The sequence below is a fragment of the Gymnoscopelus microlampas genome (genome assembly GCF_963454915.1).
Source record: "Gymnoscopelus microlampas genome assembly, chromosome: 21".
Taxonomy (NCBI): domain Eukaryota; kingdom Metazoa; phylum Chordata; class Actinopteri; order Myctophiformes; family Myctophidae; genus Gymnoscopelus; species Gymnoscopelus microlampas.
The window spans coordinates 8,627,009-8,644,506 of NC_139958.1; the positions used below are offsets into that span (position 1 = coordinate 8,627,009).

Genomic DNA, 17,498 nt, shown 5'->3' on the forward strand with positions numbered 1-17,498 from the left:
GCTATAATGGGCTCTGGTGGGCTGTGCTGGGCTCTTTTAGGTTGTACGGGGCAGTACTATACTATAGCCTAGAAACTTTCATGTAAAACTATTGCCGGTGGACACAAACCCTTGTAAAACTATTGCCCGTGGACACAGTGGTTAATCTCAAGTGCAAAGGGGCTACAGGGCTGACAAGAGCCTAGTACAGCCTAATAGAGCCTATTAGAGTCTAGTAAGACCTAGAACATTCTAGTCTAGCATATGGGCTATAATGGGCTATAATGGGCTCTGGTGGGCTGTGCTGGGCTCTGTTAGGTTGCCGTGCCCTCTTTTAGCCAGTGGATGTGTAAAGTGCATCCGTTCTTTCTTAGGCGATGACCATCCCTGCTACAAAGTTTTGTGGCATTATGTGAAGCCATTTGGGAGTTGGGTGTCTTTTTGCGATTGACCACACCCATTGCCCCGCCCCCTTATGGCCGAGGGGCATGGGAAGTTAATTTGGTTCATCATCAGCCCATGCTACACCCTTCCACCAAGTTTCATAAAAGTTTGCGCAGTAGTTTTTCCGTAATCCTGCTTACAAACAGATGCTCAGACAAACAAGTGGTGGTGAAACCATATCTTCTTTGGCGGAGGAATAAAAAAAACTGGGACCCTTATTTCACTGGCATCCGGTGGATTCTTATTGGGGACACATTGAACTTTGAAAAATTGCTGGATGCCAACTTTTACTCAAAAATGCCTACAGGATTACAGAATTTTCCATTTTCGGCCCCGTCTATACAGCTCTCTCTCTCTTCAGGTCCATCATGGCAACTAAACATACAATGATCAAGTGTAATAAAATAAAACTACAGAAAATTCTGGGTGCAGACTTCAAACACATCCTCGACAGTGTTTATCAGAATAGTCTGATAACTGATTACGAGTTCAATAGTCTTATGAATCTGAAAGACATCAACAGCCTTGTGGACAAAATTATGGGTAAAGGAGAAGGCACTTGCAAAGCCTTCCTGGATCTACTACAAACTGCAGACATCCAGGGTACTTTCCCTGACCTGAAGGAGATGGAGTTGAAAGATCCATTGAAACGTGGCTTAGATGATCCCAATCAAGAAAATCATGGTAGAGTTCATTAACATATCACTACAGAATACAGTGTATTTATTTAATCTTCAACTATGAAAACTACAGAAATGCAGTGTATTTCTGTATTTGCCCTTATTTGTATGTTCTGTATTTCCTGGATAATATTCTCCCATCACAACAATTCATGATTGGTCTGTGTACACACCTAACCACAAAACACATTTGTCATTTTGTGCATTTCACCCAGATGGTCCTGTCCAAAGCAAAAGACACATGGGGGTGAGTAATTGTAGTTTAAATCCTGTCCTCCTGAATATACATAGTGTAGTTTTGTAATTAGTTTCACTCTCTACTCATATATGCACTGTGTTCTGATTAGTCCTGCACCATTATGTATTTGTCCAAAACTTAAAATCTGTTTCTGCTGTTTTTAGGATGACCAGGACAAGTTGACCAGCAATCCTAAAGGTCTCTGTGTGAACATAAATACCTTCAATATCATGTGAGTTTACATTCTTTATTAGTTGGCGCGCTATAGCCAGTGTTTAGCCACTCCTTTTCCATCAAAAGGCCTTGCCTTTTTGCCAGGTTGGCATAGTTAATGTGAATTTGTTCTTAAATGTCTTTGCCTGGTTACATACAGGTAAAACAAACAAAAAAACATTCTCTTCACTGTTCACTCTTTTAAGTGTGCTTGCTGGAAGTCAATAGGAAGAATGTTACTTTTTTTTTTTTTTGCACATTTGCAAGGGCTAGACCACTTTGGTAGAGGTTTGGGTTTTTATTTTTAGCTTTATTTGCATTTCTAGAGTGCCTCCAGAGCCTCAAACAGCTCTCAAAGTCACTCTTTTAGCACATAAACAAATGTAAATTCTGCCAATATACACAAAATCCAGATTAGCACTTTATGTTTTTGCTTTTAAAATGTCAACTTAATGTTGATTTGGCTATTTGTATCGGTAAGATTCATTGATCTGAATCTTCAAATAGTGAAATCAACAGGAAGTTGACGTTGGTATTAAACGTTTATTACGGTCATCAACTTTGTGATGATGGCATATATCAATGAGTCTGTCAATGTGGACATATTAATGCTACTAAAAAATTACATTGAAATATTGTTGTGTATTATGTTTGAGTGAATATATTGTTGTAATATAATGCAAATCATTATAATGTATTTACTTATTCTTATTCTGAATCTATGGATAATGGAATTGGACTGATAATATTTTGTTGTTACATTGACAACCTAAATTGAAAAAACATGAAAATAGAATAATGGCAATTATACAGCTGTGCTTCATTTTAATGTGATAGATTCCAGTTAATGAGAATAGCACAACTAAAACTCATTTACATTTCTGCTCCTCAGGTCACATGATGCACAGTCTGTTCTGCAGCCAGGTCGCTTTCGAAAGGTGGATGCTATGAAACACAGGTAAGTTTGCATACAAAAATATGTATGAATATGATTTGTTCACCGAGCTGGGATCAAACCCCACTCCTGCTCGGTAGCACAGACCCTGACAGCGCCAATACAGCTGTCAGAGGTGGAGAGCAGAGCGGGAGACCTTTGCATAAGAGACTCTAGGGACGTGAAGGGCGTCGGGACAAGACCCTGCTGCCATAATCAATTTCAGCTCTATTGGCGCAGCAGGTTGTGAGTCTCGGTTGCCGAGCGGGAGACCCAGCCCGGTGTACAAATAGACAAAATAAAAAATAAAATAAAAAAAAACAAAAAAATTATAATATATATATATTTATTATAATAATTATATATATATATTTATAATAATAATATATATATATTTTTTAAAGAGTGATGGTTAATCGGTTGTGAGTCTCGGTTGCCGAGCGGGAGACCCAGCCCAGTGTACAAATCGTGTGTGTGTGTGTTATATTATATCAGGTGTCAGGTAGGTTATTGTGGACCAGCAATGTTCGTAATTTGCCAATCAGGATGGAATATGAAAAAGCTGACAGATCCGTCTTGATCACTGTGAAAAGGGTGGCATTTCTTCCTCAACCAAGTGGGAATGTGCATTGTGCGTGCAAGGTTTCACGGCAATGAAACGTTGATTCAAGTGTTCATGATTTGAGGCATTTTGTTCAAAATGAGCCACTCCTGCAAACTTTAGATGCCAATCTTATCCAATCAGGATCGAGTATGAAAAATCGGACAAAATCGGTCATATCAAAAAATGTGTTTTGCAAAAATTGGCCTCCTGGTGGCCAATCAGAAAAATTGCGGGCAGAGGTTCTGCTCTTGCATCAAGGGAGTGTGTGTGCACAGTTTCACATCGATCGGGCCAACGGTGCCGGAGATTAGTTGTTCACAGACAGACGGACACACACACAGACGGTTGGCCACGCCTTTGGCCTGGCAGAGACAATAATGCTGCTTTCACTGACCAGATTCAAATATTATTTTACATTTTTGTTCATATTTACATCTTATAGTATTATTGTAGTATTATACAACCCACCATTTTTAACTAATGACTATTTAACACTACATTAATTACTTCCTCAGCCAAATGGAGAACTTCCGGCGTGTGCTGCCACCACACGACGACAGTGACGACACAGCGACTGGGTTTTTACACTGTGTGACTCAAATCAAAAGATCAAAGTCAACACAGGTCAAATACTTCAACGCTGTTTTGCAAACCGGCCCAGATGAATTTCACCAGACAGTGATATTCGCCCCAGAAAAACACACAGACTTCACCCAGGCACAAGTCGACTCCACCCCGGTCAAACTCTCAAGAATTAAGAAGCAGTGGTGTCCGGGTGAGTATTGAATGTCATGCTATGCACCATAATGAAAACAATGCTACTATGTAATCAGTTCTTTTGTAATTAATTCTATGACCTTTTCGTCAATACATGTACGAATACTTCGGATAAGTCTGTATCCCCTTTATACCCATATATGGAGATCCCTACTGCACTAAGTACTCTGGCAACGGGTTCGAGTACTCTGACAAGTACAATGGGTATTGCATAAACGGATGGGGCATGCATTCACAACTTGTCCAGGCCTTTAATGAGACAAAAAACAAATAGCCAAACAGGGCGATAGATACTTTTTATTGATCCCGTGGGGGACTTTCAGGCACCAGAGACAGCACAGCAGTTAAAGGTCAAAGAAGGACAATAGGTACAGAAGAAAACATAATAAAGACACACTCAAACAAAATATGAATAAAGTATACAGATTTGTACACCCTATACAATCATCCCGTCTGGTGCTGAACATTTTCATACAATTTCTTTTGTCCCACCCTCTCCAAGTGAGCAATAAACACACAGGCCTTATAGGACCACTTCACTCATTGTCAACCTATCTTCGTGTAATTGGTCCTCACCAGCTAGGGGTCAGTACCATGCCGGCTTGTGGACATTTTCATCAAACTTTACTTTTGCCACGGACATACAAAATGAGCGGTCAATAATATTACCAGAAACTCATACGTAGACCTAGCCCTAAATGACTTAATGGCCCAATTCCAATGTCCGCCCTAAGCCCTCAAGCCCTGCATCCTCACAGACTTAAGTGATGTGAGCTGGTAAGTGCTTGAGGGTGAGAGGCTGCAAGGGCTCCAAATTATATGAAAGGAACGGGACAGCACTTTAGATGAGTCCTTCATGACACTTTACATAACTTTTAAAACTCTTCCTGGCCTTATTTAAGTCACTCATTGCTTTAAAGGCTGTGATTGTTGATTATTATTAACATTATATTTACGTTATTCTGTTAGTTTTAATTTGTGTTTAGATTAGGGGTTGTAATATTAAGGAGCGGATTGGAATTGGGCCAATGTGCCATAGCTGTAAACTTGACACCAATCCAATTTGATTTGACATAGTCAAACTGTTACGGTCTCCACAAAGTAATATAATAAACCAATGGCTCGAGGTGGAGACCCCAACATAAAATGGACACCAAACAATTTGCAAAGATTTAAATGTTCTTTATTACTTCCCACAGAGGGAATAAGGAAACAAACAATATAAGAAATACTTTACCAAACTGAATGAATGAACCAAAAGGAGGCCTGGAGATGCCGGCAAACAGAATAGAATGGAGGGGGGACCAGGCCACCCCCTATAGGGACGCCGAAGCTGCTCCCCCCTCCCTACCTAACAAAATAGTATTACTAAACTAAAAACTAAACGAAAACAGGGAACTGCCGGCCATCTCCAGGCCAAACTAAAGTTACAAACTAACTTAAAGAAAAGGCTTTATAGCCAAACAAAGGAGAGCATGGGAACTGGTGTGTTGCTGGGTCTGTGTCTGTAGAAGGACTGAAGCTGGCTGGTTTTATAGTGCCTTGATTGGGGCGGCAGCAATTACAGATCAGCTGCAGGTGTGCCAGCCTGAGTGAGAGGAGAGACAGTGGTGTTTAGTGAATGGTTGAGTCAGTGATTGAATGAATGATACATGATATGTCATGGCCACACGCAACACAAACATTGAATTATATGTTAAATATATTACATAATACTATATCTTATGTAAATATCAGCATCATGTTCTAATCTTTTCTGCAGATTTCTCAGGTGACTCATTTGAGGTGGTGGTGTCAGGCAGATCAGACATGGACGAAACAACTGTACCATTCGAACCCAAGCAACCTACGGATTCAGCAAAAATGAAAATTGTTGAAGTGTTGAAATTGGAACCAAAAAAGAAGGTACGCTTTGAATGATGTTTGAATTCCTGTTTTAGGATATTTCATATTTCTGCAGTTCTTATTATGGGCATTTAACACACCTATAATAATGCTGTATTAATTATTTTGCTTAAAGCATTTTTTAAAACTAATAAAAACTAATACCCATTAACATTGCTGGTTGGACTTTAATTAAAAGTCTTATTATTCATAACTACTGTATGTGCATTTTTCGCTCTTACAGATCGGCAAACTACACGCACACGTCACTGAAATCAAGGATGCCATTGAAATTGTGAAACTCAGAGGAGAAGACCTTGAAGTCAAAGAGTGCTGGGTTTGTGACTCAACTGAACGAATACAACTACAGCTGTGGGACGACCTGATAAAAAATGTAAAACTAAACACATCCTATGAATTTTCAAACATCTCAACCAGACAAAAAGCTAAAGAAACACAACTGTACCTCACCTGCACAAAACATACCGGAATAACTCCCATTCCTAACCTGGTAGTACCAAAACATCTGACAGTGAAGTCTGTAGATGAAAATCTGATCTCCATCTCAGGAGAGATCAGTGGCATAGATCTGATTAACAACAGGCGTTGTAGTAAACCATATTGTGGCAAATCACAAATGGTCATGAACACCCAATCTGAATATCATAAATGTGAGGGTTGCAGTTTAAAACGATGTGTTTCTTCTTCTCATCAAATGTGTTTGGTATAATTGAGATGACCACATCAACTGGGGATATCAATCTGACCGTGTCACCATCACCTCTCACTGCATACCTTACTTCATGCAATCTCTTGCACCTGTTGATGGACACTGACAAGCTAGAGGAACACTTTCTTAAAATTAAATACTTCGACGTCCGCTACAGTGCAGGAAACATACTTGCCAGAATCCAGAAAACTTGACTAGAGTTCTCAACAGGCCCGTACAATTACCATAATTTTTGTCCAGAAAGCCAGAAAAAAAGATTGCTAGTAGGCAACGCCAGTGGCTCAAATTATAGCAGAGAGTGAGGGTGAGAAAACAGACTTATAGTTGCCGAAATGGCAACTTCACAGGACCAATGAAATTGTTAATACAAAACATGCAAAGTTGCACCCACAATGAAGTTGTATCCATGACTGAGGAAACAAACCTGACTGCTCTCTCTTCAGCTCAAAAACTTCACAGTGTATTTACAAGCAGATTTTGTATGTTTCTGTATTAAAGGTGCATTATACATGACCATGTATTTGTACATAACTGTCAAAAGGATAAAACGCATAAAAGCTTGAGAGCTTATTTCCTTTTAGACTAGTCTTCAAAATGTTTGAAGACTAGTCTATGCTGATTTAAGACTAGAGAACTATGCTAATCATGTCTTGTTACTTTTGTAATAACTGTTCGATTCTTCTTAAAGGACAACTTTGGTTTTTTACAACCAATGTTTATGTTTTAGATTGTAATTAAAGTAAATAAAAGATGAGTGTTAAAAATGTTAAATTTACTGCTTTCTATAGTTTTAGCAATTTTCACAATCTTTTTTACAGTGTTTTCACAGTGGGCGGGGGCATTCTGTCCGGTGGCTAAATATGTATTTTTTTAACACATTAACCCGGCGTTTTCTTTATTATTATTTACAGTAGCTCTTCTAGCCCCCAATAACTCACATCTGGCCATCTCAGACAGCCGGACCTTTTTTATTGTGTAAAAAAGGCATATTTAGCCACCGGACAGAATGCCCCCGCCCACTGTAAAAAATATCGCAAAAAATGCTAAAACTATAGAAAGCAGTAAATGAAAAAAAAATTACACTCATCATTTATTTACTTTAATTACAAGCTAAAATATAAACCTTGGTTGTAAAAAAACAAAGTTGTCCTTTAAGCTTTAACTGTCATTCTGTAAAATAAAGCTTGATGCAAAAGTTTGTTTGGGGATATAAATACAAAATATCTTACAAAAGTTATCACTCCCAGTGTTCCAACATTATTATTGGGGCCTAAAAACCTTTCTTTTTAACGAGGCAGATGTAGTTGTTTTATCTTTTTAAACTTCTGTGTTTTGCTGACTTTGATTTGAAGTTTATTCATTTCACTGTTTTATTATTATTGTTGTTTTCTAATTTCTGGTGGTTTATAACCACCGTTACTGTGACGTTTCGAGCCTATAGTGGCTCTTCCTCAGAAACGGGTTCAAAAAGTCTTCAAAGGGCTTTACTACCCATCATCATCATCATCATCATCCTACTCCTCCTCATCAACATCAGCAACATCATCAAAAAGGGATAGAAACAGGTAAAAACGGTCGTCGTCCTCCTCCCTCCTCCTCATCATCAACATTAGCAACATCATCAAATACGGTCAACATTTCCTCCTCCTCCTCCCTCCATCTCCTCCTCATCTCCTCCATCATCATCTCATCCTCATCATCATCCAAAAGCTCCTCAATATCATCCTCATCATCATCATCAAAAAGAAAAAGCTCCTCATCATCATCACTAATAGCACTAGATACTGAGTGATACATCATTGTAGCGATGGCAGACACTCCATCACTTCTGCTCCTGTGCAGGTCATTAGCCATTTCCATGACCTTGGTGAACACAGGATACATTGCTGGTACTAGCACCATGAGGTTTGCCATGCAGATTTTATCCCAGTCCCCCTCCTTTATCCTGGATGGCTTGCTTTCCAGTTTCTTATCATATACTTGTGCCATTTCATCAGCAGTTTTCACTGGTCGTGTGTTTCGCTTTACATGATGCCATCCAAAGAATTCATAGCTGTTCATTACTGAATCTTCACTTTTATTCCATAACGCCCCATCAATTGCCTTGCCGGCCAAGGCTCCTGAAATTCCACCAACAACGCCTCCTATCAATCCTCCTGCAGCTGCACCAATGGGTCCTAACACTGCACCAGCAGTTGCACCTCCAATAGCACCTCCAACAACACCTACTGTTCCCGCTGCACCTTCTGCCAGGCGCTGACGCAGTTCTACTGCAGTGATTTTATGCATTTTCCATTCAGTTACATCCCAAATTGCAAATACAACAGCAAATGCTAATCCTGACACAGCATTGTCACGAACCAAAGAACGTCCCCAGTTTGTTGTCATAACTTTCATTACAACTGCCTCAGTCCCAAAGGCTACTGTTGGCTTAGCTATAATAAATGCTATTTCTGCAGGGTCATCCTCTCTAGCAATCAGTACGCCACCTAACCCAAACACAAACCCGAAAGCAGCGCAACCTTTAATCGAAAAGGATCCTGATACATGTACATCACTGCTGATATGTTCTAGCTGCTGTCTCCCAACGTCACCTAGTGGTCCTTTGAGCGAGCCACTTACCAGCGAAGTAAATTTAGCTGTTCTTCTTCTACTTAGACTGATTTCTTTTGCACTGATACTGATTTCTGACACTAGCCGCTCCGCATTATCTGCTCCAAAGAGTCGACGAAGTACATCATGAAGCTCACTTGTTTTATCAAACCAGTCCAAAGATGTCAGTTTTTTCAAAAGCTCTGACATATCTTCAATAGGCATCTCACTTTCAGCCCGAATATGGTGGGCATCTAGCCAACTATGTGTAATGCGTGCATGTGTTAAGTCTTCTAGGGGCTCGATTGTAAACACATGCTGTGTACTTATACTTGCAAGCCCGATATCTGCTATAACAAGTCTACCTGCCCTTAAATCTTCTTCGATTTTTGTCAAGGTGGACTCCAGTGGTGTTAATGGAGACTGGCCATAGATTCTGATTGAATCTGGTTGCATTAGATCATGGAGAATAGTTCCTGACTGTATGCAGGAAGTCTTGCATTCCTTAAGCAGCTCAAGGGCTTGTTTACTATTTGTAAGTTCAGCCAAATTCTGGAGCATAACTGCAACATCTTCTCCTGTAAAACGCCTACGTGAGTCCATCCTGGAAAAGACAAAAATGATCAATGTACAATGACACAATAATCTATATGCAAATGAGGTTGAAGAAGTATGTTACGATGTGCTTATATATCAAGTATGCTATGTGAGTGGCAGTAGTTACATTGTGTGGTTGGCAGTGGTGGAAAGTAACAAAGTACATTTTCTGCACTACATCTCAGAGGATTAAACATTAAGATGATAATAATAAGGGTAATAATAATTTTATTTACTTTGGCTATTTTTGAAAAAGGTTTTTAAAAACTCATTTAGGCTTATACAGTACATCACGTTGTGGTTCTCAAATCTGGGCCTAGATTAATTCCGATTGTACTCTGTCTTGGTTAACTGCAGTTCTCAATACCTTGGAAATATGCAGGATTCGTGGTGCGCGATCTATGAAGATCCTCTACTGGAGTCTGATGGCTGTGCGCTTGGTAAAAACCTGCTTTCTGTGGTCTGTCTCTGCTCTCCGCTCTCCACCACTCAACGAGAAGGAGATGGATGTACTGAAACTAAGCTGTTAAACAAAACAATTAAAGGTAGGGTAATAAATGCTTTGTTAAAATAAGAGTTAAATACAGTAGCTCTATATTCTGATAGGACAGGGGTCTCCCTGACTCTCCAGCTCATTATTAAACAGAAAATGCTTTTTGGGTCAGAGTACCAATTTTATTCAGTCAGGAGAGAGAACTACAGGATACAGATTAAACTAGAAAAAGTGCTCCTCGGAGCACAGGTCCCCGCCAGGTCAGGTACGTTATTGTGGCCTCCTGGTGGCACTATAATAGGCCAATGTGAAAAGGGTGCCATTTATTGTTAGGCCTTTTGATTGATTGATGTACTTTATTTAGTAAGACATGAGAACAGTACATGGCAGTACATAACAGTACATGGAAGTACAAATTCGCAATACAAGGTCTACTAAACTGGATAGCTCAGTTAAGCACGTAGCTTGTTTAAGATGAGATCCCCATGCACACAAATCATGTTGACATATAAGAGACAGACAGATATACACACTACTATACAGAATGTCATACAATCAGTTTACAGGTTACTGGTATGAAGTATGAAGGGTGAAAAATATGTACAAAAAAGAAAGAGAGGGGGGGGGGGGGTAGGTTAGGTTAGGACATGGGGTAGGTTAGGACTTGGACAGGGGCCATTTTTGAATTGCAGCCTCCTGAAGGTGTATCTTTAGGGCATTTTTGAAAGTAAGTAGGGTTTTACACTCCTTTACTCCTTTTGGTAGGGCATTCCACATTTTAGATGAATAGCATGAGAAAGAGTTCATTCCCTTTGTTGTGCCAAATCTGGGTTGAACATGGTTTGTGGAGCTGCCTCTGGTGTTATGATCATGGACTTGATTAACATTTTGGAAGTATTTTGACAAATACAGGGGGATCCCAATGTTGTGGTGTATCTTAAAGACCAGGCCCATAGCAAGTTGCTGTACTCTGTCCTCAACCCTAAGCCATCCAAGCCTAGCAAAATGGGCATGGGTTAGATGGGCTTTGTAATTGAGGCCAAGAAGTAGCCTTACAAGTTTGTTTTGGGATGTTTGGAGCCTTGTTTTTAGGGCCTTGGAGGTGTTGTGATACCACGAAGTGCATGCATAATCATAATGACCTTGTATGAGGGCCCCTACAAGAATCTTCAGAGTATTCTTACTGACTTTACGAACAAGCCTCCACATCCTCAGTGTTATTTTGTGGACCTTTTTGATCGTCTTTTCAGCGTTTTTGTCACCTGAGAGGTTTGCCTCCAAGATGGAACCCAGGTAGGTAATTTCCTCCTTTCTTGTGATAACATTTTCACCCACTTTGATCGTGAAACTCTCAGCCTTTCTAAGGTTAGGGTTGGACCCAAAGAGGATGGATTCAGTTTTACCCAGGTGTAATGAGAGTTTGTTGTCGGAGAGCCAGATGCAGATCTTGTTGAGTTCAGTGCTGAGAGTTTTCTCAACCTGCAGCCTGTCCCTGTCCGAGACCAGCAGAGCCGAGTCATCTGCGAACAGGAACAGTTTGCAGTCGCAAGCTGAGGACATATCATTCACATATATCAGGAACAGTAGTGGTCCTAGTATGCTTCCTTGAGGAACACCACAAGTCACTGGGAGGGGAGGGGACTGGGTGCCGTTTACTTCCACCACTTGCTCCCTCCCTTCCAGGTAGGATCTCATCCAGTTCACTGACGTGTCATCAAAGCCTATTGCTTTGAGCTTATTGATCATAATTGGGTGATTAACGGTGTCAAAAGCCTTCTGGAGGTCCAGCATGACCATGCCGCAATATTTGCCCTTGTCGACATCTTGTTTGATAGAGTCGTTCAAATAGAGAAGGCATGTGTCAGTGGAGTGGTTTGTTCTGAAACCAGATTGGAATTCGTAAATTAGATTTTTTTCGGCAAGGTACTTATCAACCTGTTCATAGACTATTTTTTCCATGACTTTCGAGATGGAGCTAAGAATAGCTATCGGACACGACAATCGGACACTGCATTCATGATTTGAGGTATTTTGTTCCAAAAATGTGTTTTGCTATACTAGACCTGCTGGTGGCGCTATAACAGGCCAATGTGAAAAGGGTGGCATTTCTTCCTCGGCCTAGGGGGAATGTGCGTGTGAAATTTCACGGAAATCGCACGCTGCGTTCATGATTTGAAGCATTTTGTTCAAAACGGACCAATCCTGCAAACTTTGGAAGGCAACCTTAGGTAATGAGGATAGAATATGGAAAATCGAACAGATCCGTGTTGATTACATGAATATAGAGATACTGTGTACCGATTTGCATGATGTTTGGATAAAATCTGTATAGGAGTAATATCAAAAAATGGGTTTTGCACAAATCGGCCTCCTGGTGGCGCTATAACAGGCCCATGTGAAAAATTTGGGGCAGAGGTTCTGAATTGGCATCCAGGGAGTGTGTGTGCACTGTTTCGCAGCGACCGGGCCAACGGTGCCGGAGATTAGCTGCTAACGGACGGACAGGACGAACAGGACAGACGGACGGACGGACAGGACGGACAGGACAGACGGACAGGACAGACGGACGGACGGACGGACGGACAGGGGGTAAAACATACTCTCTCGCCATGCCGAAGACAACAAGTGAAATTGGAAGTGACGACACAAAGACATGAGCAGAAACAAATTGGAACTGGAAGACTATAAAAATGAAGCTGATAAATGTGTATTCTCTCCTGATTGACTGAAATTGGCAACCCACCTGAACATTTATTTTCTGTTTAATAAAGAGCTGGAGAGACCCCTATTACTGAACAAATACTCTATAGCAATGATTATCAGAATATAGTGCTTTAACCTTTAAACAAACAAATATTTAGTTTTAACCCCATACGTTGTTGAGCAGAGTCCCGCTATAGGCTACTAGTATATTTTCTGTTTTCACAATACATTAAATATCTTTGCTGAAAATAGCTGATCTACAGACTTACAACACGTCGCAATGCGACACGTTGTAAGCTTGTAGATCGGCTATTTTCTGCGAACATTTTACGAATGCTGGGGTTTAAGTGGTTAGCCAAAAAAGGAACCCTACCTTTAATAATGAAAGCTGCTGCTGCTGTCTCCAAGCAAGGCAAAATCCCCTCTGGTCTCATCTCTCTGTGAAGTGAGGCTAAACTTCACGGCCACACCTGTTGTATGCAGGTGTTATGACATGCCCAGAAAAGTGGGGAGGAGGAGGGGTGTGCTTTACAGCAGAAGTGATTTCCAGTAAATGAATCTCTAAACACAAGTCAAAGTGAAAGTTTGCTGCTGTCTGCCTTGTTACAATATGACAATACAATGTTCAGTGTTCATTACACAACCTCTGTGTGCGCTTGTGTGCCTAGGTGTCATAACGCCCATCCTTTTTTCTCAGAAAAGATTCCCAACACAAATGAGAGTGAACGTATGCAGCTGTCTGCCTTGTTACTACAACAATACAATGTTCAGTATTCATAACACAACCTCAGTTGAGTCAAAGGTTTAAGATTCATTATCTCCGCCAGGCTGGACGGCCGAAGGCCAGAGATTATTTTTCCGTCCCTGTCCATCTGTGTGTGTGTGAGACTGTGTCTCCGTCTGTGAACAGCTAATCTCTGGCACAGCTGGACCAATTGTCGTGAAACTTTGCTCACACACTCCAAGTAGGCCATGGAAGAATAACTGCCAAATTTTGAATGGGCCTCATTGTGGCACTATAACAGGCCGCTTCACGTTTTGGCGTATAACTTGTTTCAACCCTGAAAACTGGGGGGAAGCAGTTAAAAGCCACAAATATGTATTGATTAGCCAAAAACAAACAAACAAACAAAAGTAAACTGATGGGATGTGAGGAACAGTCAAATCAGTAATGTAGTGCGTGCATGTTTTCAAGGGCAGATTAACCCTTCGTAGTGCCTGTTTCGACCTGTTTCGGTACAACTTTTTAGCATTTATCTGCTGAATAAGTAAAAAGATGATCTATGCATGCAGATCATATGGTTCTTCGTCGGAAGTCCTCAATCAATGGTTGTTTACTTTGGAAAGCATGGATAACATTGTGCAGGGAAAATGAGTATTTGAGCAATGTATTAGGTATATATACAGTAATTAATATATTTGTATGTGCCCATTGTACAGTAGAGCCTATTTTCAAATTTACCGTCTCTTTAAAGTGGTGAAGAAAGTGATCGTCTAAATAATCATCAGGTATTTGTTTTGATTGTACTGGCATTGCATGAGAGCATACACAACCTTCAACAACATGAATTCATGCTCAGACACAGTACATCTAAACAAACAGGCACTCATACCTCCAGGCTAATTTCATAAAACCTCAATGAGTCACCTTTGGTAAAAACACATAAACATGTGTGACACATGTCACTTTGGTTTTCTCCCCACAGAGATAAAAACTGTTTTTCTTTTCTTTTCTGCTCTGGTGGCCAATTAGACCCCGCGAGAAGACTGTTTCCCAGCTGCGGTGGGACACATATGAATGTGTTTTTTTTTTCAAAGTCACCAATATAGCAATACAGCACTTGTTTTGTTGTTGTTTTTTTTAATAGAGAAAAATCAACTTAATGTTGATTTGGCTATTTGTATTATAAAAAAGATCCGGACTGGATCCGTAATTAACTTTGTTAACTCCTAATGTGTCATAGGGTCTATTCCAATGTGCTGCACATTTTAAAACAATAGTACAGTATGTCTGCTTTAACTACTGAGCGACCAACAAATTAAATCCTAATTATTTTGGATTATAATAGTTGAGTCTCATCAGTACAGACAGTGCTTCAACCTCAAAAGGGCCACTTAGCTGCAAAGGTGAGTGGGTGCGTATTATACATCATATGGCTAATATAGAGATTGCTGGCTTTTCAAAAGACAGTGTTACTTGAGGACAGAAAGAGATCAAGTTCTACCAGCTAAACCATTTGGTTTGGCAAGGTACGGTAGTGCATTCCATTAAGGTGATCAGGTATTCTCTGTTGATGAGAAAGTCCAAGGCATGCACATGTAAGACGCACCCTACAAGCTACTGTACACTTGATTTGTTTTGATTTATTAGACATAATAATTACATGGTAAATGCTTCTCATGGAAACGTCAAGGATAAAATGCCAATGGAACACTGCAACAAGGAAACATGAGACAAAAAATTATGCACATGATGAGTGATTAATGAAGGGCATGCCAGGATTCTAATTGAATGCAGTGTCACAATAGTTAATGCGGAGGCACCTGACTTTGATCAGAGGTGAGCTAACTTTTAGGTTGGAGGAGGTCCTATAGGCTGTGGATGGAGGGTTACCATGGATTATGATTGTGGAGTGTTATTATAGTTATTATAGTTGTTATAATTGTTATTATTGGACACTTTGAAACACTGTCTCTCAACTAACGACAACCTACTTGTCCAGTTCTGCCCTCTAATCCTAATCTTGACATTGTTTTTTAAATATAGAGTGTACAGACAGTGTTCATTTAACAGGTTTGTTCATTCTACGTTGAATTGATTGAATGTTTTGAAATAGCTTGGGTCGGAGTCATCAGTGTAATTTCATTCTCATATTTATAGACCGTACGATAGTGTCTCGCATCACGTGTCAAAAAGAGCAGATATACAAGCTCACCGGTCTTGTAGATCTGCTATTTCCGGCAGCCGAGACTGTCATCGATTGACGGCGTTCACGGCACTGACGCAAAAAATACCATGGTTTTATTTTCTTTCATAACAAACGGGGATAGGCAGGGGCGGATACTTACCCGGACACCACTTCTTAATTCTTGAGAGTTTGACCGGGGTGGAGTCGACTTGTGCCTGAGTAAAGGCTGTATGTTTTTCTGGGGCGTATATCACTGTCTGGTGAAATTCATCTGGGCCGGTTTGCAAAACAGCGTTGAAGTATTTGACCTCCGTTGACCTCTTTGACATTTTGATTGAAGTCGCACAGTGTAAAAACCCAGTCGCTGTGTCGTCGTGTGGTGGCACCCCGGAAGTTCTCCTTTTGGCTGAGGAAGTAATCAATGTAGTGTTAAATAGTCATTAGATCAAAATGGTGGGTTGTATAATACTACAATAACAATGTAAATAAGAACACAAAATTACAATAATATTTGAATCCATCAGTGAAAGCAGCATTGTTATTAGTATGGTTGCCTATAAGCAATATTATAGATGTATTAAGGATGATTAATCGTTTACTGAAACGTGTGTCACTATCTGTTTAGCACCAAATAACCAAAAGTTTAAATTATTTGAATTATATATATATTATTGTATCTTATACAAGACTCTAGAAAAGTAAAACACCCGATCTGTGAAACAAACACTCAAAGTGACTGTCAGCACTTCTCAGACTGGATATAAGTGTTCATTATAATGAAGATGCGCAGTCCTTTGAGGTGTGTGTGTGTGTGTGTGTGTGTGTGTGTGTGTGTGTGTGTGTGTGTGTGTGTGTGTGTGTGTGTGTGTGTGTGTGTGTGTGTGTGTGTGTGTGTGTGTGTGTGTTAGCGATGTGTGGATTTGTACACCGGACTGGGATCGAACCCAGCTCTCCCGCTCGGCAATCAAGACTCACAACCCACTGCGGCAATATTATATGCTGAGGTCGATTATGGCACGCGGTTTGTAGGAGCACACCCTTGTGCTTCAAACTTTATGCTTCACACCTGTCCCGACAGCCTTCCCATCCCTAGAGTCCCTAAACTGTTCAATTTTCTTAAGCTTTCATTGTCATTCTGTAAAATAAAACTTGATTCAAAAGTTTGTTTGGGGATATAAAACCCATCATATCTCCAAGACACACTAAAGTTCAATAAAACGTGGGGTTATCACTCTGTTCCAACATTAATATTGTACAACCAATGAAAGAGACTTGACTAGTTACCTCAAACAAGTGAGCCCTCTAATACCCCCTTGTGGCTTTAATTGGAATCTCATGCATCAAAAAACGTTTTCTTCCAGTTATTCTGTTTAGCAGCTAGAATTTTAAAACAAATTAAAATGGTGCTCCAAGCACCTGAATTTTCTGTATATTCTCCAATTTGTTTGAATCATTGTCTACTCCAATCTGATCAAATCTTTACTTACTCAATACATGTTTCAGTAGGTCTGACAGAATTGCAGAACTGTACCTGTATCTGTATGTAAATAAACTGTATGTAAATAAACTGTATATAATCACTTTGCATGTTTTATGGCGCTGACAGAAATGTTTTCTCTTCCTCAAGCATACTTTACAAGTCATACATGTTAAATTTAATAACTACTAAAGTGTGCTCCTGAAAACTGTTGCTTGATGAACACAACGTTACAGAATGTTTG

General features: G+C 40.1%; 1 protein-coding gene and 1 long non-coding RNA gene across 3 annotated transcripts; one reads left to right on the top strand and one right to left on the bottom strand.

Annotated features, from left to right (window-relative positions):
- Nucleotides 1–799: 799 nt before the first annotated feature.
- LOC311037123 (uncharacterized protein) lies at nt 800–7,289 on the top strand. 2 transcript variants are annotated; one of them, XM_084046212.1, is made up of 7 exons: nt 800–1,107; nt 1,319–1,350; nt 1,506–1,573; nt 2,447–2,512; nt 3,608–3,867; nt 5,632–5,774; nt 5,998–7,289. In XM_084046212.1, the coding sequence occupies exons 1-7, from the start codon at nt 810–812 to the stop codon at nt 6,481–6,483; spliced, it is 1,353 nt and encodes a 450-aa protein (XP_083902338.1). In that variant the 5' UTR covers nt 800–809; the 3' UTR covers nt 6,484–7,289. The 2 variants fall into 2 exon arrangements, with proteins under 2 accessions (XP_083902338.1, XP_083902339.1); XM_084046213.1 differs by having other exon boundaries at nt 5,632–7,289.
- Nucleotides 7,290–8,241: 952 nt separating this feature from the next.
- LOC311037765 lies at nt 8,242–13,286 on the bottom strand. Its single transcript, XR_014600001.1, has 3 exons — nt 13,242–13,286; nt 10,040–10,195; nt 8,242–9,679 (listed from the first exon to the last, which is right to left on the bottom strand). It is a non-coding gene; the product is annotated as an uncharacterized lncRNA (long non-coding RNA).
- Nucleotides 13,287–17,498: the final 4,212 nt, after the last annotated feature.